Here is a 23,888-nt window from a genome sequence, read left to right as displayed (position 1 = left end):
CCTGTACTAGACCCCCATTTTCCCGCGTCTTTGTCTGAGTGACATGTTTGTCACCTACATGGTGAGACAAGAAGTAAAGTCAGAAGCTAGATTTTCGAAATACGAAGTTTCATCAGCTGCGGGCTAATAACGAAAGATTGCATATTTATTGAATAGTATAGACGTGAATCATGAAGTCCTATCTTGTGCTAGTATAAGCGGGTTTAATCTATTCCTGACACAAATTTCCCTTTTGCAGAGTGCATCGAACTTCGTGAAGGAAATAGAACGGTCTCTAGCGGACGTCAAGGAGATGTTCCTCACTTACAACAAGCTACAGGAGAAGAAGGCCTAGCTCCGGCCTATCTCCGCCACCGCTACTTAATACGGAGTTGTCCTACTACTCACGTTATACCTACTACATAGTCGTCAGTCCGATGTAGACTGCAGGATATCCCTATACATAATTATACAGGCCTCGCGCTAAACTCCCCAACTTTTTACCGTATGTACAATAACTGGAATCGTCAATAATCGTAGTATTTTAAATCGAGAGCTTAGATACTGTAATCAAGTGACTTTATAAACGTCTTTCCAAGCAAACACGTTATTTTACGAGGAATTTTATATCAATCAAATGCATCAAAATGTTTGTACAAACATAGTATAGTATTCAATTTTATTTGTATGTTATTTTGTACATGTTTTTCCGATGTAGTTTGCGCGTGCAACAAACACACAGTGTTATAAGTTTTAAAGATTGTTAAGTAGAAGTGAAGTAATATAATTTTGGTGTAGCTGTAATTGTAGGCAAATACTAATACTAGGTTAAATGCAATTGATTGTTGTTGTTATTTGTAGTTTATATCGCGTTATTGTGTAGCAGGACTCGGAATATAGGATAAACCAAGGCATCCCAAGCCTCTCAGATGCATAAAAATATAGCATTTACTCTTTTTTAAATGTGTGTCGTGAAACTCAGTTCAAGTTTTTATTATGACTGTACGAATGTCGAAAAAAATACACATACATATATAAAATATTTAAACCAATTCAAATCTTATCTTAAATACCAAATAGGTGTTTGTTATTAGTGAAATATATAACGTTTCTATTATATTATACAATGTATAGCCCTGAGAATATTGAAGTTTTTTGTGTGGCTTGTGGTCCACTGTAGATTGAAGTGTTTAAAATGAAACTTATTATAAATCTGTAATCGCATACGAACAATTTGTAATACATAAGATTATTCTAGAGGAACAAATCAAAACAAACAGTCCGACTCTAGAATAATTTGAACTTTATATCTTTACGTGAAGGACCACATTCACATTTCGAGTTGTGTTTACGATTATGCGTTTAATTTAATTAACTTTAGTATTTTAAGAGTAAACTCCACGCAACTGGTTCTAGTTATTTAACAAGTAGGCTTATTTAAATTAGTTTTGCTCATTTATTTTATTTGTTAATATTTACACACTTATTAAGCTATAATTTATATATGTTATTGCAAAATCAACACGAAAAATACATTTGATAAGTGTAAATAATCGAATTGAAGTTTTTGTTAAGTTATTTTGAAAAGAGCATCAATTTTATTACTGTTGTTGGTTTTTATGCGGTACTAATACTATATTATTATTATATTAAATCTATATCGTAAATTATCATAAAATGTACCATCTGTTAGCTAAAAGTCTTTGCTAAATTATAATTATTGAAAAGTTTACCTCTGTGAACAAGTTCATAAGTCTTCTTTTTTCAATGAATTTTTCTGAGCCTACGGTTACTATATTTTTACTTAAGAAATATTGTGTAGATAAGTATATATTAAATATATTTTTTATATTTATTATAATAATTATGTATCAGCAATTTTTTATGTATAAATTATGTAGTCTATTTGTTTAAGTACTTAATTAAATGGAGTCGATATTTTATGACGTGTTATAACGAAAACTTCTAGCCATAATACACATTTGGTGCATGTTTGTATATTTTTTACCTTTAGTTGTTTACCTAAACAAATATACTATAGTCACAACTGAATCAAGATGTGCACCTTAACAGAACTGGTTTTTATGCATTTTCATGTAAATCGAATTAAAAAATAAATTAAATATAATTACAGTTTTTATATAATTATAAACAGTTATAGTGTAACAATTTTATCTCACGTTTTTAAGAGTTCTTTACTAGTTTTATATTTACTTGTGTTTGATGTTATGTATATTGCTGCACATTATTTATACTTTTTGATAGTGGAAGGTTGTCTGTCTTTCTTTACTTATTCTTAACTAACACAATACTCAAAAATATGAACCTAAACATATATTACCTACCTAAAGAAATTAAACTCAACTTTAAATATTCCAAAGTGAACTAAATATTGAAATATTCTTTCCTAAAGCTCAATTTATTTCTTTAGATACATTTTGGTAAACGGCCCAGGCAACCTTTTCGTTTGTATGTAATGTTTATACTTAAATGCATTTTTGATTACTTTACAAAATATAAATTTCTACGACCTCAGTAAAAAGGGAAATAAATGAAAAACATGGTTTCGAATTATAAATTAATTTTTCGAGTTATATCCCCCTATTATTGAGGTCATTTTGATACGAAAAAGAAATGTAAAACTTTCCTAATTACTTATACATAAAACTGAAAATGCTAAAGTACAAATTATATAATTGCCTTGTTCTGTCCTAACTTATGTTCTGTCTTTATCATGAATAAAATAGATAACTGAATGCATGGTTCTAAAAACCAACCTCAGACCATTACATTTTAACTTGATTTTGCACTCAAAACATGCGTATTGCTGTAGAAAATGTTTTACATCAGTAAAAGAGGTTTTAAAATGTTAATTCGATTAAAATCATGAATATTATTTACCGAATAATGGTGTTTTTTAGCAATATTTGATAAATCCACTGTAAATAAAAATATTGTATTCTGAATTTATGTATTTTAATTTAATAAGATTTCAGCCAGGTTATCTACATTGCTAACTAGAATAAATACAGGATGTTAAGATTATCGATATTAGTGGTGCATGTATCTATAGTGTCCGTCTTATGACTGTAACATTATGATTTTTATCATTCACATAACTTATATCAATTAAGTAATAGAACAAGAGAGCAGGTTTTTTAAACTAGGTGTTTTTTTAGGCTCGCGCAGCATATTTTGTTTAGTATATATAAATTTCATTAAAAGGCAACTAATAAAAGCACCTTAGGTATATATTTGTTAAAGCTATACAATAACGCTTCGTGAAAGTAAAAATTCGCAATAAGGCAGCACGGTAGCAAATTATACAACAGAGTAGATAGATAGATAGAATATTCTTTATTTGTACACAAGAACAGATTTTATAAAGCTTATATACAAACACATAGGTACAAAAAAGGTCACTAAAAGCGAGTTTTTCAAGACAACCTTTGGGTGGAAGAATATTTATGTTCAGAGTAGCAAAGAAGTCGCACGTGTTCTAGAGAAAAAACCTTGTAAACACTGAAACGTTAAAACCAGTTTTATCGGTTTCATCTGTAGGAATCTGGTTAGTGTAGTTGACTCTACTTTTGTAGGTACTAAGTAAGTATATTGACCGTAGACTGACTGTCACTTTCACACATCATAATACAGGGTGTTGCAAAAAGCGTATACTAAGCCGAAAGGGGGTGACTCAGGGGGCTATTCTGAACAACTTTTGTTCTACGAGTTTTGGAAATTCACGAAAATAAAAATTCCTTTTCCTTAGAAGCTTTGTTGTTAACGCGACTTTTTGCTATGGGAAACGTTTTTTTTTGCAACACCCTGTATACTTACAGCATTTACTTATTTCAAGTGGTAAAAATAATAAAAACAATTTTCTTATAAAGTGGTGAGCTTTTGTATTCATGAAGGTTCTTCACAAGCTAAATAATAAATAGTGGAATCGCTGGCCATTAGGTAAGTAGATTCAGATGACGATGCATTCGTGGGGGAACACCAGGCCACGCATCGGTATTGTTGGGCATGCTGAAAAAAAAACAATAATAATATAAGGGTAAGGGCAGGGTGTTGCAAAAAGGGTATAGGTACTAAGCCGAAACCTACATGTGCAGCATGGTATATCTAAGCCCGAAAATGAAATCAGAATTTCAAAATTCGCGAAAAATGCTGCACATGCTGGTTTCGGCTTAGTATGTATACCCTTTTTGCAACACCCTGTATAAACTACCTTACCTATCATTGAAAATACCATTCGGGATCGTATCTGGCTCAAAAAATCTCCCTGGCTATTAGTTACAGCCTGTACTTAAAGCAGAGGTAATGAAGCTAGCATTATGGGAACTTTTGAGCGAGGTAGGATAAACAGGAGTCTATTCGACAAAATTAAAAATTTCATTGATATTCAAGTATTTTTTCCCAAGATTTTCTGTTAGCTATTATTCAAATCGCACAGCTACGGTCCCTCATTTAAATATTGGAACATACACTCCTTAATGTTTGAGGGTTAATCAGTTTTTTAAACTGAATGTTAATGACATATTGTGTCCTACCTCTAGGCACAATAAAATTTATTTCGGCGATTTCTAGAATTACAGTCAGACACACATGTTAAAAAAACGTAAGTAAGTACCTACATACTTATCTAACTACAATGCAACGGTTCAGCCGTTTGGGAGCTACGCTTTTACTAAAAACAAATTTTGTTGCATAACCCCATGGAAGTAATAAGTACTTGTACATAAGTAAGTACTTATTACTTCCATGCATATCCCTATGGCAGACATCTAGCCACGAAGTTCTGATCGCAACCAACAGATGGCACTAGGAGCACATTACACAAAACTTTATTGGGGCGACCCAGGACGACCCAAGAAATAGTTAACTATGTATTTGTATAGTAGGTACCTACCTACCTAATACCACGTCAGAGGATGCAACACAGCTTCGTTATCGACGTCGATCAACTCGTTTAATGCGCGCTCCACTAATCACAGCGCCGCATTTATCTATCACGATACATTGACGTTCAACTACGATAACGAATCCCGAAGCGGCAGCAGGGGTTACAGCTGTTACCTTTCTCGCAGCGATGTCCGTAGAAGCCGGTGCCTTCACACTTGCAGGCGAAGCCAGGGTCCTGCGCGGTCTGGGTGCAGATGCCACGCACACACGGCGAGCGCGAGCAGATGTTGGAACTGCGCTCTAGAAGGGGAGAACGGGGATGGTCAGACTGGTTTGGAAAGCTAGAAGGGGAGATTGGGGATGGATGGTAAGATAATGGTGTTTCTGTTTGGAAAAGGCTGTAAGGAAATTAAGATATAAGTAAGATAATTTTGTTTCTGTTTGGAAAAGGCTGCAAGGAAATTAAGAGATAAACACTTAATCGTCAGCTAATAGGGTTGGTAACTGTTTGGTACAGACTTAGACATAGAGCTTTTCACCTGGCTATGCCCACCAGTTGATGATAACGGGCTGATAATGTTGACTGCATTTGGGTATTTCACTATTCACTTGTGGGATTAAATGATGATAAAATTACACGTCCAGTAGCCCTACTCTTGACGCGCAATGCATTTGTTTCATCTTGTCTTCTCGCCATTTGGCTCTCTCGAGATCGACGGTGGTGTCTTCAATAAAAATATTGAGCGGTTTTCGACGGAACTAATCAAAATCGCGTCCAAAATGTCAATTAGTACTCTTGACCTCCTTTTTGACAGATGTTATTGTGTTCAATCTTGTGTTGAGGCAAGTCATCTAGAACAACTTTAGAGTGGAGTATCAAAGTTTCTCAGCAGCACTGCAATAGCTACCAAAACCCCAACGCTAGCCGTTGGGCAGCTGCCCGCCAGGCCACACCACCCGGTCTGGTCGGAGGATCCTCCCTTTGCATGGAGATGAGCCACCATCTCCAGCATCTCCATAAGGACTTACCTCTAAGTGCGTTCATGCACGCCTCCTTGGTTCGGTAGATGTACTCCGTCTTGCACCCGTAGCCGCAAGAGCAAGACGCGCCGAAGATCTTGCAGCCGCTGTGGGCCTGCCCCGGCTCGCAGGCCCGGACTAGTGCTGGAAGAAGACATGGGATTTTTTATTAGTGCAGGTGGAAGGGCACAGGGGACAGGAGAGTAAGTTTTATGCTCCATAGTCTGGGGGGCGGTCTTCTTTTGTTTAGCATGTCGGCACACCCTAATCCGCGTTGTTATATGGTCGCCGGTCGGTTAGAACAAGAGGTGGACTAATGTAATCGTGGTTTTAGGATAGTAAATCAGAAGGTCTAGCACGGGGTGCAAGTTGTGACAAAAGTTTTGAGTCGCGCTCATTCACGTCGCACGGCTTCGAGAGCGAGTGAGACTGAAATTTTTTGTCACATCTTAATGTGCGCGTCTTGCGTACCCGTGCTAGGCTGTCAGATTATTATGTCTACATCGAGTAAGTATTTGAATAGAATACAATACAGTAGGTAACTATAGAGCTTCCGCTATATTTTTGTATTTTTGGCGTTTCCTTATTTCTGTAAAGTTGGTTTTCCCATGGAAGTAATAAGTACGTTGTACGCAATGATTTCAAAAGGAAGGATAGGCCCTTCAGAACATTTTACTCAAACCTTCTTCATACAAGCAAAATAACTGTTATCTGTCATAATTTGTTTGAACTATGTCAGTGCCTAGCAACTATCTTGACGACGTAACCTTGTACGTGCGTTAATAATTTACCATCCCGGACGGACATTGTTTTATTATTTGCAGGCGCCATATCAATAATTTAAGACAAATCCAACTACCTACTAAAATTAAAACTGTTTTGGGCTGTAGACCTGTAGAGCGTCCCGTACAAATGGACTAAAAATCACGCTCCAAAACGTAAGTGTGTGCAACAAGAAAATGTTCTCGGAGGATAGTCAACAAAAAATGACGTCCGCACAAGGTTACAGCGCGCGGCCATTGTAGACTTTGGTAGTAAAATAATTATCACTTTATAATGTGTTTATTACTTAATTTTATGGTAATTACCGATGATACGATATTCGATATTTCTTTTTGACCTTCGTATAATGGTTTTTGCAGCCTTTCACAACACAACTACATATTTATCACAAGATTCACAAGACCATCTCTCGGCCACAGACAACTGTCGACTGAGGAGCGTTGGCCCTAAAATTACGATTTTAGGGCCAACGCGCGGGTGCCATTTTTTTGAGTGGGAGGCCCTGTCCTTACGCTAGTAATATATATGTCAATGGTTGTACGTAAGTACTTATTACCTACTTCCATGGGTTTTCCTTTGCAGTCATCAAAAATATGAATTGGATTTCGAATGTCAGAAAACCAATAATAAACTGGACAGATTAATTAACGGTCTTATTCATAAAAAGTTACGGGAGACCTATAGGCCTGCTATAAGCAAATGTCAAAAAAACTTTATTCATAAACGATCAATAGCGCTAAAGAACTCTCCAACTGATTCGTAAAACCTTGATATGCTAAAGTTGGCTGGACCCTACTATACACCTTCCGTAAGCCTCCTCTTGTACAAAAACATGGCGGCCGGTCAACAGCTGTTCTGCTTTATTGACGATTTGACATTTGTTGTGAGTTAATATTTGCTGAAAATAAGTTGCCATGGTAACGTAAAAATTTAATTATTTTTTTTGTGGGTTTTGGCTTGGCCAACTGCGCCTTTAAGCCAACGTAAACTTTTTTAAGTGCCGCGCCGTGGCTAACATAGATAATAGAGATTGATAAATGAATGAAAGTTTTCGCTATTTTTGTTTATGGTTTCGTCGGACCGGCAACTTAATAAAATGTCAAAATGTTTGGTCTGTGAAATCTATTAGCATCACTATAGTTACTGGAGGTTTACGGAACTATTATGAATAGAGATTTTTACGAAACCTCAAATAGGCTTAATGTGTTCCGTAACTATTGAGCTCAGTAAACCTACTTTAAGGTTTTTTTATGAATAAGACCGTAATAAAATGTGCAAGAAATAAGTATATTACAGCCATAGCATCCCACCTACACGGGTCCGAGACGAGAATATCTCGATGCGGTATTTCTGTGGATTAGTTTCTTCCAAGTTGTGGAAGCTCGATTTTACAGAACGAGATTGCAATCCTGAAGCTCGGCTGAACCGCCCACGCGAGAGGATAACGGGGATAAATGTATCACTCGTGAAGAATTTATCATACTTACCTATATTATGACTTTCTTTTTTAATATTATAAGCATGCTCCATGTCTTGGTCAATTAAAAACCGCATTATTGCATAGGGATATACCGCTAAAATCTACATAGTAGTGATTTATACATGATTGAATTTCATCAGTGAACTTTCTAAGGAACGTTAATGTACCTAGGTACTACTGGACCAACTAAGCCACGTTTACTATAAGTCAATCACTAAAATAATAAAAAAATAAAGTTAATTCAAGTTGCTCAGCAAGTCGGTTACATTACATTGACTTGACAAAGGGAAATCACTGATATAAACCAACCTGTACATTATGTTTTATGTTAAATACACTAATAAAGCCAGATGAGATAAATAATAAGTAAATTATTGAACCGTGATCTCCCCTTCGTAAATAGACTACCAAGCTACCAAGTAAATACGCAAAACACAATTATTAGAATGCCAGTAGCAGGCTACGTTGAAAAGAAAAATACAATTTAATATAATTCCTATTTTAGTTCTCATTCTCATTCAGCATGTAAAAAGTCTAAATAGTTACTCTTTCACCTTGCAAACCTTTATAAAGGGCTCGAAGCTTCTGCTCAGCCAGACTATAATAATAAATATAAGTGCGTGTATTTTGTCCATGGAAGTAACTACTCATATTACTTCCATAATTTCGTCGAGACCTGAGTGTTTTTTTAATGTCAGTTTCAGTTTGCGATAGGCTTTCTGTACCTAACTATAACTATAGTGCCACAATCTTATACCCCATCCACACGCTCGGCGAACAATGGCAAACAGCAAACAGCAAACAGCAAACACTGACGTGTGGATGGGTGTTTGTCGTTGTTTGCCTGTTTGTGTTTGTGTTCGCCAGTGTTCGGCATCGGTGTCGGTTTTTCTTGCCAGATCAAAGGATGTTCGGCGAACAGTTTGCTACGTATCCACACGTCTGGCAGCGATCAGTATGCGCGCTGAGCTTGGAGGAGGCGGACGTATTTACTTGCTACACTTTTTCGTTGGCGCGCAAAGCGTAAAAAATGTCTGATGATTGGTCAGCACCTACGATTCTGTAATTTTTGGAGGCTTATCAAAATAAAAATATAAAACAAATTAAAGCCCAAATAAAGCAGTACATTGTACGATTTCTATGTATTTTTAACCGACTTCAAAAAAAGGAGGAGGTTCTCAATTCGTCGGGTTTTTTTTATGTATGTTCACCGATTACTCCGCCGTTTATGAACCGATTTTGAAAATTCTTTTTTTGTTGTATTGGGTTAAGCTTCCAGGTGGTCCCATTTTTTTCAGAATTTTATTTCACCCCTAAGGGTGGGTAAAGGGGTAAAAACAGGGCATGAATTTCCATTTTGGACACATATTAACCGATTCTAATGAAATTAAGAACGTAAATATAGTTCTTATAACAAAAAAATATGATGGTGACCTTGAGCTGATCTGATGATGGAAACGGAAGGCAGTCAAGGGAACTCCTCAACGGTATATAGCAACTACCTCGTGTTTAGGCTTGAATGATTCGTATTGATTAGTAGGACGTTTTGGTACCATTTGCATCTTACTTTTGATTAAAAATTATTGCAAATAAACTAAAAACTATAAAATAATAATTAAAAAGAAGAAGTCGGTTTTTAATTTTTTTTAATTATTATTATTATCCCACCATCGTCTTTGCTTTCTTCTTATTTTCCTTTTTTCTTTCTCTTGCTTTAATTTATATAATAGAAATATGTCAACCCGAAAGTAATAGCTCGTCGTCCGCCGTGTTTGCCGGTTCGGAATGTTATGAGCGTTCGCCGAGCATGTGGACGGCTGTTTGTGTTCGGTGATTGTGGTTGGTGTTTGTGACTTTGTTTGCTGTTTGCCGTGTTTGTGACAAACAGCAAGCGTATGGATGGGGCTTTATCTGTTCCGGTGGAGACGTCACTGAGATCGAATCCAGTGATGCCATCGATTAAATTTTGCCTATTTCTGGTTTAAACGACAATGCATTTCTGCTATTACCTATTGTTATAATTAGGTACATTCATAAGCATAGATAAATCAAAATATAGGGTTCATAGTAAATGAAAGTGGATTTATCCTCCTGACACCTGGCGTGCTATGAGTAGGACATTGAAAAATAAATAAATATATAGTTTAAAAATACCTATATTCAAAGTTTTATGGAGTATCCCTGTTATTCCTTTAAAGTTTTATAAAGTACCTATCCCTTAAACAATTTGTTCTTTGACAAAGTGACAAAACAGTTCAGTAGTATTTTTTTAAATTTTTTAAAAATGTATTAACAATGTATACATTTATACCTCTCGGGGTCAGGAGGATAATATATCAAACGACATTTGGTATAGGTAATATATGTGGGTCGTGGGAATAACGAGATAGATAGACTTAAAAAAAACTATTTATGAAGTATTATTTCTGAACACTTTATTTTACATTTTCTAAAGTAACAAGAAACAAGAGCATACAATTAAAAGAAATTCAGACAGTGTGCAAAGGCTAATTCATCATCTCGACCCATCACGTCCCCACTGCTGGGGCACGGGTCTCCTTCCAAAGGCTAATTGCCAAAAAGCAATTTCTTTCAGCCAACTCTTGATAGGTTGGGAAAACAATGACATGTCATAAATCATCATTATTTCGTCTAAAATCGCTGCAGGTGCGCGAAATTCTTCTTGGTATATTGCCTAAGATTTAAAGTATCATGTCACGTCCTCACACCTGTAATCAAAGAAAAATAAAGATTATATACTTTTCATCACGAGTATCACGACCCATCCCGTCCCCACTGCTGGGGCACGGGCCTCTCGGGAAAATATTTCATAAAATTACATGTGAGTATGTGGGTAAAATTATTCGTCATATTTGGCAACACTAACCTGTAGCCGCTGCAACTCGATCTTCCAATTTTTCAAACGGAATTAAAGGCGCCTGAATACGTTATTCTTCCTGTATAAAAGCCATAATATATAGTACTACTTTTCTTGCATCACATTACAGCGTTTTTGGCAGTATTTCACCCAGAAAATCACAAAACAAATTAAATAACGTAGCGTCAGCTTCTTCGCAGAAATTGACAACTCAAATAACGCACAGAGCATGAAATGACGTTTGACAATGACGTCTCGTTGTTGCACATTTTGACCACCGGAACAGATAAGTGTTAAACCAATTAGAATAGGCGAGTCCAAGTCCAGCACAAACACGTTCCCTTGTAAACCACCCCACTAAACTAGTCCCGAGAGCTCTTCAAAGCCCAAATAACCTGACACCGATCACACGCTGACAAGAAAACCAATGTTCATAACACACTTCTTAGAAACATCCAATATATCCGCTGCCGCAGAAAAAAGCCAACACCGCCATTACCGAGAGTGGCTTCGTTCAACCATCTTGTTCTTGCGTTCAGTTGCGTGACGTCACTTCCGTCTCCGCTCGCCGTAGACTGCGTTCCGAAATAGATAATTCTGCCAGCGTAAACCTCGGAACAATGACAGCCGGACTTTTTGGTAGGAATATAATATTTTTGCCAACACGGCCGTCCTGCGCTGTGCCTGCCCTCAGGCACTAACGCTCAGCATTTCTGTAACAAACACAGCATATAGTATTTATCAAAGCAAAATAAATGAATGTGCTGCTGTGTGGTTTGTGTGAAACTGGTATTCTATGAGTATTATAGGTCCTTCCAAATTGCCATTTTTATAATTCAACCAAAATCGCCAAAGCTTCTTCTCAACTTTATTTGTCAAAGACCACCTGTAACCCAGGCTCGTCTGAAATACCCTCATAACCCAGGCTCGTCAATGACCACCTGATATCCAGGCTCGTCAAAAGACCACCTCTAAATCCAGGTTCGTCAATGACCACCTGAAACCCAGGCTCGTCGTAGACCGCCTGAAAACCCAGGCTCGTCAAAGACCACCTGAAACCCAGGCTCGTCAAGGACCACCTGAAACCCAGGCTCGTCAAAGACCACCTGAAACCCAGGCTCGTCAAAGACCACCTGATAAACAGGCTCGTCAAGGACCACCTGAAACCCAGGCTCGTCAAAGACCACCTCCATACCTAGGCAATTGAAGTACCTACGCTCATATCCTTCCAGATCACAGTCAACAAAATAAGTACAACAATTCACAAATATTCTATTTCATTCTAAAAAACTTTTGTATCTGACATCATTTTTAAATGATAAAGTAAATAACAATAAGTAGGTACCTTTGCCAACACGGTAATTTACTCTGTAGTCCAGTCGTCGATTCTAATCCATGGTTTCATATTCTCAGCTGCTGCTGTACCAATGTATGGTTTGTTACAGCGCTCACTGCCTCTCATGTCCACCACCTCATACCGATCATGACCCAAAACTTTCTTAATTTGAAACGGCCCTTTAAATACTGGAAGCATCTTTTTACTTCTTCCATCATTAGACTGACTTTGTATTTTAAGTAATACTAAGTCCCCTTCGGTATATTGTCTGGCTTTCATTCTAGTGCTGTCAAATCTTTCTTTCTGCTGTGTCGCACTCTGTTTTATATTTTCATCCACCCACGATCTTAATTTGGTTACGTCAATCGCATGGTCACTATCCTGCTCCGGAGCCAAACGGTCGCTATCTGTTCTTAATCTATAGCCAAAGAAAACTTCACTAGGTACAGCTTTTATTGTTTTATGATATGTACTATTCATAGCCTGCTGCAGAATGGGAATACACTCGTCCCATCTATCATCCGAAACGCTTGCACCCATAGCTCTCATAGCCTCTAAGATAGTTTTATTAAATCTTTCGACCTGACCGTTCGATCGCGGCATTCCCGTCGCTACCGTATGTAGACGAATGTTACTATCGGTACAATACTTTATAAAATCGTGAGAAGTGAAACATGACCCTGCGTCTGTTACCAACCTTCTACAGTGACCAAATATTTTAGAGAGACTTTTTAGTTCTTTAATCACGTTACTAGCATCCGTGTTGCGTACCGCTGATATAAACACAAATTTAGTAAATGCGTCTACCATTACTAACAAGTATTTGTTACCCTTTAGCGACTTAACGAAAGGACCCAAATGGTCCAAATGCAAGGTATGAAACGGCTGAGCGTACTTGGGCACCGGGAATAATTCTCCCTCTTTTCGTCCATGTTTATTTTTGTTATAAATACAATTCAAACAATTTTTTATGTACTTTTTTACCGTTCTCCTCATGCGGGGAAACCAATATTGATACTCAAGACGCTCCACCGTTTTATCCTCGGCAAAATGACCAAGATCGTCATGATTACATTTAATTACTTGCCAAATACACTTTTTAGGCACTACCCAACGTCGGCCACGAGCAGTACGCCGGTAAACTTTATTGCCCAAAAGCTCGTAATTCTTGAAAATATGTTTATGTTTCTCGGACTCCCCTGACTCTAAAGCCTTCCTAATTTCGGTCAACTTAGGATCTTGTATTTGAACCGAAAGCAACCAGTCCGCTTCAGTAATCGACATAATAATTTCGGCTTCAGATTTTTCACCGGACTGTACAGGGTTGCGGCTCAATGCATCTACATGTTGCATTCTTCTACCCTCCCTATGAACGATATTATAATCGAATTCTTGAGTTGCTAATACCCAACGAGATATCCGAGGAATTATTTCTTTTTTTGTTAATGCAAACCGAACTGCATTACAATCCGTAACAATTTTAAACTCGGAACCCAGTAAGTACAACCGAAATTTTTGCAACGATGCCACTATGGCTAATAATTCCAACTCGAAAGAATGATATCTCTTTTCATCTTCCGTAGTTTGTCTACTGTAATAGTGTACAGGTTTTTCCCCTTCATCTGTAACCTGCATCAATATTCCCGCTATACCTTCTCTACACGCGTCAGTATATAGTACAGAATCCTTCTCAGGATCGAATATAACCAATATGTTATCCTGTGTCAACGCTGATTTCAAATTTAAGAAACATTGGTTATGTTCGTCCTCCCATTTCCATGTACTATCTTTTTTTAACAGATTGGTTAAAGGACTTGACAAAACCGCACAATTTCGAATAAACTTACGAAAATAGCTGATAAGACCGAGAAATTGACGCAATTGATGAACGGTTTTAGGTACAGGATAATCTCTAACCGCTGTTAATTTCAATTCGCTAGGTTTAATTCCGTCTTGCGTTATTTTATAACCCAAAAATTCAATTTCCGACTTTAGAAAATGACATTTTTTTAGGTTTAGTGTTAACCCGTACTCTCGAAAAATTTTAAGTACTGTTTCCAAGAGATTTAAATTCTCATCAACCGTTTCGCTGATTAATAACAAATCATCCAAGAATATTATTACCTTGCCAAATCTCAAGCTACCTAACACTTTATTCATCACTTGTTGAAAAAATGATGGTCCGTTCACTAAACCAAACGGTAGACGCAAAAATTCATAATGACCATCCTCTGTGATAAAAGCTGTTTTGTCAATTGCGTCATCCGCCATTTTTAATTGGTAATATCCACATTTTAAATCTAAATTTGAGAACACTTTTGCCCCATTTAACCTATCAATGAGGTCCTCAATCCTAGGCATCGGGTATTTATCCTTAGCTGTGATTTTATTCAAAGCTCGATAGTCAATACATAAACGTTTCTGACCGTCTTTTTTACTAACAAGCAAAGCTGGACTCGCATAAGATGAATTACTGTCACGTATGATATCATTATCTTTTAATTCTTCGACGGTTTTCCGAATGACGCTTCGATCTGCATGAGAAGCCCTATATGGTCTACACTGAATCGGCCTATTATCCAACAAAGATATTTTCATTTCATACTCATTGACTTTTCCCAATTTGTCAATGGTTTGCGAAACACAGTCTTCATATTTACGAAATAGAACAACCAATTCACTGCTATGAGAATCTGTATCTAACTCTACCTCCGAGATTGAATTACAAAAATTTGTAAATTTTTCGGCGTAATCAAACGTTAACTGATCCGCAATACGAGAATACATCAAATCTGAACGTTCCGTAACATTTCGTCCGATCAAAATCTCACACCCAGTTAAATCATCAATCACATACATTTCTACATCTTTTATATGCACAGAATCTAGCTGTATGTCTACTTTTACCGCTTGCGTAATAGTTTTCTGGCTTTCTTTGGAAAAACCTTGCAATAAAACAGGAATCTCCAAAGTATATTTTTGCAATGCGTACTTTTCAACTATTGAAACAACAATCAGGGAACAGCTACTGCCCGTGTCAATGAACGCGTCATGTGAAAATTCGTTTAAGATCAACCTCTTATGAAATTTCTTTTTCGAGTTTGAAGAAACAACACAGTTTGTTTCCTGCTTAGCTGCTTCTTGATTCTTCTTTTTAAAACAATTTATTTCCACGTGCCCTTTTCTACTACAAAAATTGCATTTTACATCACATTGCGCTCTTTTATGAGCACCACCACAAGTGAAACAACTAATAGGTTTTTGATGCGAATTATCCGACTGTTTTGTTACCATAGGCATGCTCGATTGACTAGTCGACGGCTGGACAATAGTAGCGGCTTGCTTAAAATGGCTATCCTTTTTATAGCTAACAAATTTCGAATTCGTCGTTTTATGTATCCTACTATGCAAAAATCCGGCTAAATTGTCACAAGTATTACAATTACTAGCCTCTACCGACGATCTGAGATTATTATCACCTATGTTACCTAAAATTATAGAAACAATATCTTGTTCCGTAAAATTCAGGCACAACCGATCAATTTTGCATTTTTGTTCGAAAAAAAATTCGTACAAGGACTGATTTTCAAACGGTTTGTTATCTAAAATCTCTTTCAACAACTGAAACATATTTCGCCTTATTTGAAATGTAGTTGCAATCTTTTTTTCCCAATCTGCCCAAACCCATGTAGTCCAATCATTATTTGTACGTAGTAAAGAATCATACCAGATTTTAGCGGAGCCCTTTAACTTGTTCAAAGCCTGATAACGAACCATGCTATCCGTCCAAGAGAACGTGGTGGAGTAGGACTTAATTATATTTAGCCAAGACGTTACATTGTCTGTTAACGGGTTAAATTCTGGTATCATGCTGTTCAAAGTAATTGACTGCGTACTCACATTTTCCGGCGCTTTTACCTTGCGCTTACGCTTTGGAGGTGGTGGCGAGGGCGTGGCAGAACTCGAGCTCGACGACGACGAGCATCGCTTGCGCTTGCTTCTCGTAGCTGCATCACGATCGCGACGAACCCGCGATCGAGATCGTCTTCCCATTTGTAGGCGTTGATTGTTAGCACTTCTGATGTTAAACCAATTAGAATAGGCGAGTCCAAGTCCAGCACAAAGACGTTCCCTTGTAAACCACCCCACTAAACTAGTCCCGAGAGCTCTTCAAAGCCCAAATAACCTGACACCGATCACACGCTGACAAGAAAACCAATGTTCATAACACACTTCTTAGAAACATCCAATATATCCGCTGCCGCAGAAAAAAGCCAACACCGCCATTACCGAGAGTGGCTTCGTTCAACCATCTTGTTCTTGCGTTCAGTTGCGTGACGTCACTTCCGTCTCCGCTCGCCGTAGACTGCGTTCCGAAATAGATAATTCTGCCAGCGTAAACCTCGGAACAATGACAGCCGGACTTTTTGGTAGGAATATAATATTTTTGCCAACATAAGATTGTGGCACTATAGGTATATGGTGTAAAACCTGGATAAATGACGTGCCGCAAAAACCGAGCCGTGTTATTCTATGCCTATTGACATTTGACTGAAAAACTTGTGAAAAACTACGCTTTGAACGCGTGATGTTTGCGATCAAAAGGCAAAGGTTTTTCAAAAAAATCAAAGGCATATTTTGTGAGTATTTTTGATAGCAGCACTCTACTATATAAAATATGGACATTGAATATGAAGGAAGTGTTGAGGACAGGTACTACACCTTCATGAACAGTCAGCTTAACCGTAGGTACCTAAAAAGAAACAGGGAGGATAACGCAAAGGTTCACACTGCACAGGTCAACTGCCAATCAATAAATGCACAAAACTATTTACAATAAGTAGGTACTTAGTAATTTTTTATATCTTTATTTGTGATACCGTCTACATATGTATATGTATATAAGTATGGTTTCATTGTTTGGTAGTTATAGGTATCTAACGAAGCGATGTTAAAATTTATGTAAGTAGGTAGTACATTGAGAATAATCCTAGTTTATAGATTGTGGTGGATGGAATCCCATTTATTGTCCGTGGTCCACTGTTGGAAATAGCGTAGCCCTGTCATCGGCACAATTGACTCAAAGGTTCTATATATATTTGCCGGTCGTAGAGCGTGGGACACCCTGCGGCGAATCCAGCATTTTAGGTGAGGGGAGTTTGAAAAACAACCATTTCGAAGTTCGCTTGGGTTAGTGAATATAATATTATGACTCATGTATGTATATAAGTTCTTTATATGCAATAAGTAAGTATACTTATGTTAATTTCAGCACTGCACTAAATGCTGTATAATAACTATAATGTCCTGGACCTTATCCAGGCACAGGCTACCTGTCCATGAACTGACCGGCGTGCCGGAGGGTGTCCCGCACTACATTTAGCATAAATCACTAGATAGGTAATAATATATTATGTAACTTTGGTTAAATGATGTATCTAATTATTCTAACCTTAGTTCTTCTTAGTCTAATATGCTGATAATAATTGGTATCAAGTTGGCTTTTCTCAGAAAAGCTTGGGTTGTAAGTACTTAATAGATATTTTTTAGTGTTTAAATGCTAAGACCTGGATACAGCTCTGACTGACCACGCCCACTAGTGACAACGGAAATATAACCAGTATTGTAGGGTATTGTGTGTATAATAGAGCACAGTTTGATCTGCGTGGAAAGAAGTGAATTGCACAGTGGGAATGCCATATTGGATATCTATTTACGCCACGCAATACACTTCAAATAAGCCACCCACTTGACAGTGGCAATGACAATAAAAACACCAAGTTAAAAAAAAAAACAAAACAAACACTCACACCTTGTTCTAATGTACTCCCTTGAGGGGTAGGCAGAGGTGCATTGTTGCACCCACTTTTCGCCCGTGTTATGTTAGTCCCAATGTAATAGGGGGCGGGCCTATTGCCATTTTACGGGCACATCCAAGAACCGAGAACAAATATGTGTGTTTAAACAAATATCTGCCCCAGCCAGGAATCGAACCCGGGACCTTCGGCTTAGTAGTCAGGGTCACTAACCACTACGCCATTCGGTCGTCCAAGTGAAAATGTTCATGAAAGCTGGATAAAAATTAAGTTAAGATTGAGTACTACTTTACATAATAGGTACAATATGTTAGTGGACGCTCCCGAGATTGACTGAGCGGTCTGTACTGTACCTGTATATACAACCACGTACCTGAAAATTCAACGTCTTTCTATAATATTATAAAGGAATGAGTGCCATCGGTTTTTTAATTATTGTCATATAAAAAAGATACACGCAGTCTACAGCCGAGCCTGAGATCAGTTTTTCGAGCTACACTACAGGGAGGTACAAAACTTTGATATTGTAAGTAAATGTATTTTTATATGTACCTTTAAATTAAAAAAAATATAATGTTTACATTTTCTACCAGAAAATTAAATTATCCTATTTAAATATGTTCGGTATTAAGAATAAACAAAATAATGTATGAATGGTTTATCTTATTTGTCTGTTTCCGCTAACACAACACAACCAACACAATGTGTAAAGATAACAAATTGTTGAGTGTTTTAAAATTAGTTATTTACAGAAATAAGTAAGTACATACCTTTTTACTGGGATATGTAGGCTAGGGTATAAGTATATGTTTAGTCCACTTTAGAAACAAAAGAATATTTCTCTTGTCATAAACACAAATAGGCATAGGTACCTAAGTAGGTACCTAGCTACTAAAGTGTTTAAAATCAAGCAACACGGCTGTATATCACGTCAGTAGATACTGCTCATCAAATTGTTAAACGACTCTGTGATTTCGAAAGCATCCACTACAGGGTCTAGTTAAAAATTCAGTGGCTTACTCAGAGATAGTGTGCCTAACTCTGTAGGAATTTAAATATTAACTCATTGCGCGCACCCTCAGGCTATTCTCTCATCAACATAGGTAGGTTTATACCTATAGCTACTTTCCAAAGTCTCATTTCCAATTTAAGCCGCCGACAAACAATTTGGCATGTTTCAAGAAACTCGAGCCCTTTTGATGATAACTAAATAAGGTAACTTGGGCAATATAAGTGAGGAGATGGAAAGAAGATCGTGTTAAAATTAAACAAGATTGCCTTTTGATGCCTTTGGTGATCGCCGTTACAATGAACAGTGATGTGTTGTGTAGAGTGCGGCTAGGATAACCTTGCAACGGACAAAAACAGAAGATGATTATTTTTACTTTAACTGGTAGCTCTAAATGAATGGAGAACAGTAAGACGTACGGTAGCTTCATTAAAAGTAACTATAACTTACCTACAGTTTTGTAGCTTTTCAAACTCACGAACCAAAGGGTGGTTGTTTGAAATGGACTGTACAACATCAGTGTTAATGTTTTATTATTTTCGTTTACCATAGTAAACCTCGTTTTTCTCACTTGTTTCAAAATCGTTTTAATTGCGGAAAACTACCAATGATTATGTTCTGCACTCATAAATTAGGTAGGTACAGTAGGAAGGTATATCGGTGAGACAACTCCATCGAACCTGATACATGTTATAACAGTCATTTTACGTGGACTACGTACCTACAAGCAATTAATTTGATAGAGCACAACATTTTCTGCAATCATAAAAACATATTTGTCACAAATACGTTAGTAGGTATTCGTATATAGATAAATATCGTTCGCTAATTAAATTAATACGCATCAATAAATGTATTGTTACTTTCAACTTCGATTCAAACTTGATTGGCAAAAATATCCAAAGATGGCAACGTTTACTTATAATATGTTTGTTTTATAAATATAACTAGCTGTTCCCGCGAGCTTCGCTTCGCCTTAAAAAGTTTTTCTGTGGGAATTCCGGGATAAAAAGTAGCCTATGTTCTTTCTCAGGGTCTAGAACATATACCAAATTTCATTAAAATCCGTTCAGTAGTTTTCGCGTGAAAGAGTAACAGACAGACAGACAGACGTACACAGTTACTTTCGCATTTATAATATTAGTTAGGATTAGGATTCAAACATTATACATAGGCGTACGATACATTTCTTAACGATCGCTTTAAAAAATAATACAAAAATAAACAAATGAATCAGTAAGTAGTTATTAACCTTCTTAATCAATTATAATAATTTATTATGATGCTGAGCTATTAAATACTTAAGACACAGTTTATTGACACTATTTGCATACACGCGACTAGGATCACTACTTATTTATATCTAAGTAGCTGTACCCGCGAGCTTCGCTTCGCAAAAAAGTTTACCTGTGGAAATTCCGCGATAAAAAGTAGCCTATGTTCTTTTTCAGGGTCTATCTATACCATCTGTATACTAGTGATGTAACGAATGTGTGTTTATGGACATTATAAACACACATTCGTTATAATAAGTCAACAGGACTGAAAACAATCACACTTTTTACCTTTAAATTGGGCTAATCTTGTTAGTTTTCCTGTTGAATTTTGTCCGCCTGTGCTGGTTGTTTTGGCCATATCTTGGTGATACCTAAATCGATTTGATATTGAAATATCTTATTTGAAAGCTTATAAGTTGATATTTTTTTAAGCTGAAGTGCACAAAAAATGTCACATGATATTCTTTTTTAATTTAACTTATATTTTTTTACGTTTTTAATATATTTTGAAATTTTTAATTATTTTGAGGTATTGTGTCAAATTGAAGTCAAATAATGCACATTTGATTATTTTAATTAGTTTATTAAGGTATCACTTATGCAAAACAACTAAAAAAATGAAATATGGCTACTTTTTTTTCGGTTTTAAACAATAACATTTTGTCAATTAAAAAAAACTTAAATATTAAATATCTTAGAAATGGTTAAGTTTCGGATTATGCATTATAGGGTTCAATCGACTGGAAATGTTCAGGTCTCCTCCTGAAAGGATCAGGTCTACTCGCAAATAATCCTGTATACTGTCAAAATACCCTTTTTGTTTGTTTAAAGAGTCTATGTCTTATGAAACTATTAAAATCTAAAGTTTCATTTCCCAAAGTAAATAAATAATACCAAATGATAAAGTAAGACTGGAAATGTGATTTAGAGGGAAACTAGAAATAAAAATTTTTATAGACGAATGGATTTAGATTTTGTTAACCTACCATTATTTTCAAATAGTTTTTGTTAATAAATACTGATATTCGCAAAACATTCGCACAAAATCTTGCGAATGCGAATGCGAATATCCAAAAACATGCGAATATTCGTTACATCACTACTGTATACCATATTCATTCAAATCCGTTCAGTAGTTTTGGCGTGAAAGAGTAACAGACACACACAGTTACTTTCTCATTTATAATATTAGTTCTGTTAGTATTAGGATTATTATGATGCTTTACTATTCAATACCTACTACACAGTTAATTGACACTATTTGGTATAATTATATCTAATGGCGCAGCTTATGATTCAGAAGTCAAATAAGAATTAGGTAATAAGTATTGGTGATATTTTATAGATGGTCTCGAGGCTCGAGACTCGAGCACAAGCAGAAATATTATGTTTATTTATTTATAAGAATCTAAAGTTAAACATTCTAATGTACACTCTAATGTACTTAACATTAGAGTGTACCGCTATGTACAAATTAAATTTTAAGCTATTCTGTCAGGCATCTCTATTTACCACCTTTATTTATGTTATAAGTACATGGACTCCGTAATTTTAATTAGTACCTACATAGATGTCTGGAGTGAGATGTATGGGTTAATTCTGTATCTATTTTAGTTTATTCGGTACTTATCACATCATTATAATTATTTGGACATTTACAAATGTTGATTTGTAGCGTCCGGCACCGATGAGCGGAAATTATAGGAGACTATCAGATGACAGCTGCCCACGCATCTCACCCACTTACTGTTGTACACACGTTGTACATGTTATATTATTATAATATAATATTATGTGAGAACATCTCACACACGGGCATCTATCTCAAACCTAAGCTGCGCCACACAGATACATAAAAAGATACATATTAACACCAAAGACACGAGTATAAATATCTATCCCGGCTGGGGATCAAACCCCGACCTTTGGAATAGCAGTGAGAGTCACTATAACCACTACACCATTTGGTCGTGAGTATACCGTATAGTACTGGAATAATTAATGTTCCCGGACTTGGCGTCAGACTATACCTACTAAGTAAAACTTTACAACATACCATTAAGGCCAGCTGAAGATAATTCGTAAATAGAGATTTTAGGCGATAAGCCATTCGTGGCAAAAGTTTCTGGGGGCATGACATGATTTGTATTCTGAAAAAAAGTTACCTGAAATGTCGGTGTTATCGGTGATATTGTTAATCTTAGGGATAAATACTGCACAGCAAGAAGAAGCATGGAACCTTCAGCGTCATGGTGACCACTATATTCTCCACATCTTCCTCTCTCTATCGTCAACCTCGCCAGGGTTTCATGGAGGAAGAGGATGGTATAAAGCTGTACATTTGAATGCTTTTCCACCCCCTGTTTAGATATACGCCCCTATAACTACGTCAAGAACGTTATTAGATTCTGGACTGGATTTTATGCAGAGGTCTTACTCGTTGTATTGAATTAGATTTCCCTCCTGTTTCTTTAACAGCAGGTAGGTAGGTAACAAGTATGCCCGAAAATTCCACTACAAGCACTGAGGCTGTTCTTTGATCTTCTTTTGGCTAAATTATTCCAGACCAAAAGGAATACCTGGAGTAAACCTTTCCGAGTGAACACAAGGGACATGAGAGCAAATGCACCAGGAGGTTCTGTTGTTACATGAAGCTATGGGGTTACCGCCACCGAACATAAGCAATCAGCAGCATCGCTAGCTTGTGAAATCTGACGCAACTTGTATGGATCTAACAGATGTTTGACGGGCAAGCGACGTTGCTTATGCTTATATGTCGGTGGTGGTACGGCAGCTGGTACTCACCGATGGCTGCGCAGGCGCAGAGCAGCGTGAGGACGGCGTGTGCACGCATGGTGGCTGCGGACCCTCGACTGGCCGGTGTGAACGGCCCCTAATCTCGAGCAGTATCGCTGACCCGGGAGATACGCGCCCCGCCCCGCTCGCGATTAGCCTCCCATTTGTTGTTGTTTTTTTTTCGAAAGGAAGTGTGGAGTTGGCGGAAATATCGGGTGATCAAATGTTTGTACGTAGGTACTTAACTAGCAGCTAAATCGGAATATAAGTTTTTGGATTTTGGTTATTCTAAGTACTTTTAGTTTTATGGGAAGATTTTGCAGAAGTTTTCGACCCACAAAAATTTATGTATGTATAAGTCAAATTTTGCGGGTACTGTTTAATTACGAGCCAATTCCGTAAGAAATCTCTATGCACATAAATGCTGTACAGAACTGACTGTACCAAGCAAAAGATCAGAAATGAAAGAAATATTATCATTGTTTCGTAGTAGTAGTACAATGACACCATTATTGCTACTTCCACGCTACTTCTCTCCAAGGGCGTACCCAGTACCCAGAGCAGCTGCCCCCCCCCTAGAAGATAAAATAAACGTAAATTTTCCTGCCA

At 36.9% G+C, this 23,888-nt stretch overlaps 2 protein-coding genes across 3 annotated transcripts in view; one reads left to right on the top strand and one right to left on the bottom strand.

Moving 5' to 3' along the window:
* Positions 1–2,945, top strand: part of LOC105381350 (carnitine O-palmitoyltransferase 1, muscle isoform) — a 28,648-nt gene extending 25,703 nt beyond the window's left edge. For both annotated transcript variants that reach the window (XM_048632408.1, XM_048632409.1), the window contains exon 17: positions 239–2,945. In XM_048632408.1, coding sequence (XP_048488365.1) covers positions 239–334 — 96 coding nt within the window. In that variant the 3' untranslated portion in view covers positions 335–2,945. The remainder of the gene's footprint in view (positions 1–238) is intronic.
* LOC105381298 lies at positions 2,589–23,441 on the bottom strand. Its single transcript, XM_048632410.1, has 4 exons — positions 23,289–23,441; positions 5,914–6,048; positions 5,059–5,184; positions 2,589–4,008 (listed from the first exon to the last, which is right to left on the bottom strand). The coding sequence occupies exons 1-4, from the start codon at positions 23,335–23,337 to the stop codon at positions 3,950–3,952; spliced, it is 369 nt and encodes a 122-aa protein (XP_048488367.1). The 5' UTR covers positions 23,338–23,441; the 3' UTR covers positions 2,589–3,949.
* Positions 23,442–23,888: the final 447 nt, after the last annotated feature.

This window comes from Plutella xylostella, chromosome Z (genome assembly GCF_932276165.1).
Source record: "Plutella xylostella chromosome Z, ilPluXylo3.1, whole genome shotgun sequence".
Lineage (NCBI taxonomy): Eukaryota > Metazoa > Arthropoda > Insecta > Lepidoptera > Plutellidae > Plutella > Plutella xylostella.
The sequence above is the reverse complement of the archived record's forward strand: the minus strand, read 5'-3'. Positions and strand labels throughout refer to the sequence as shown.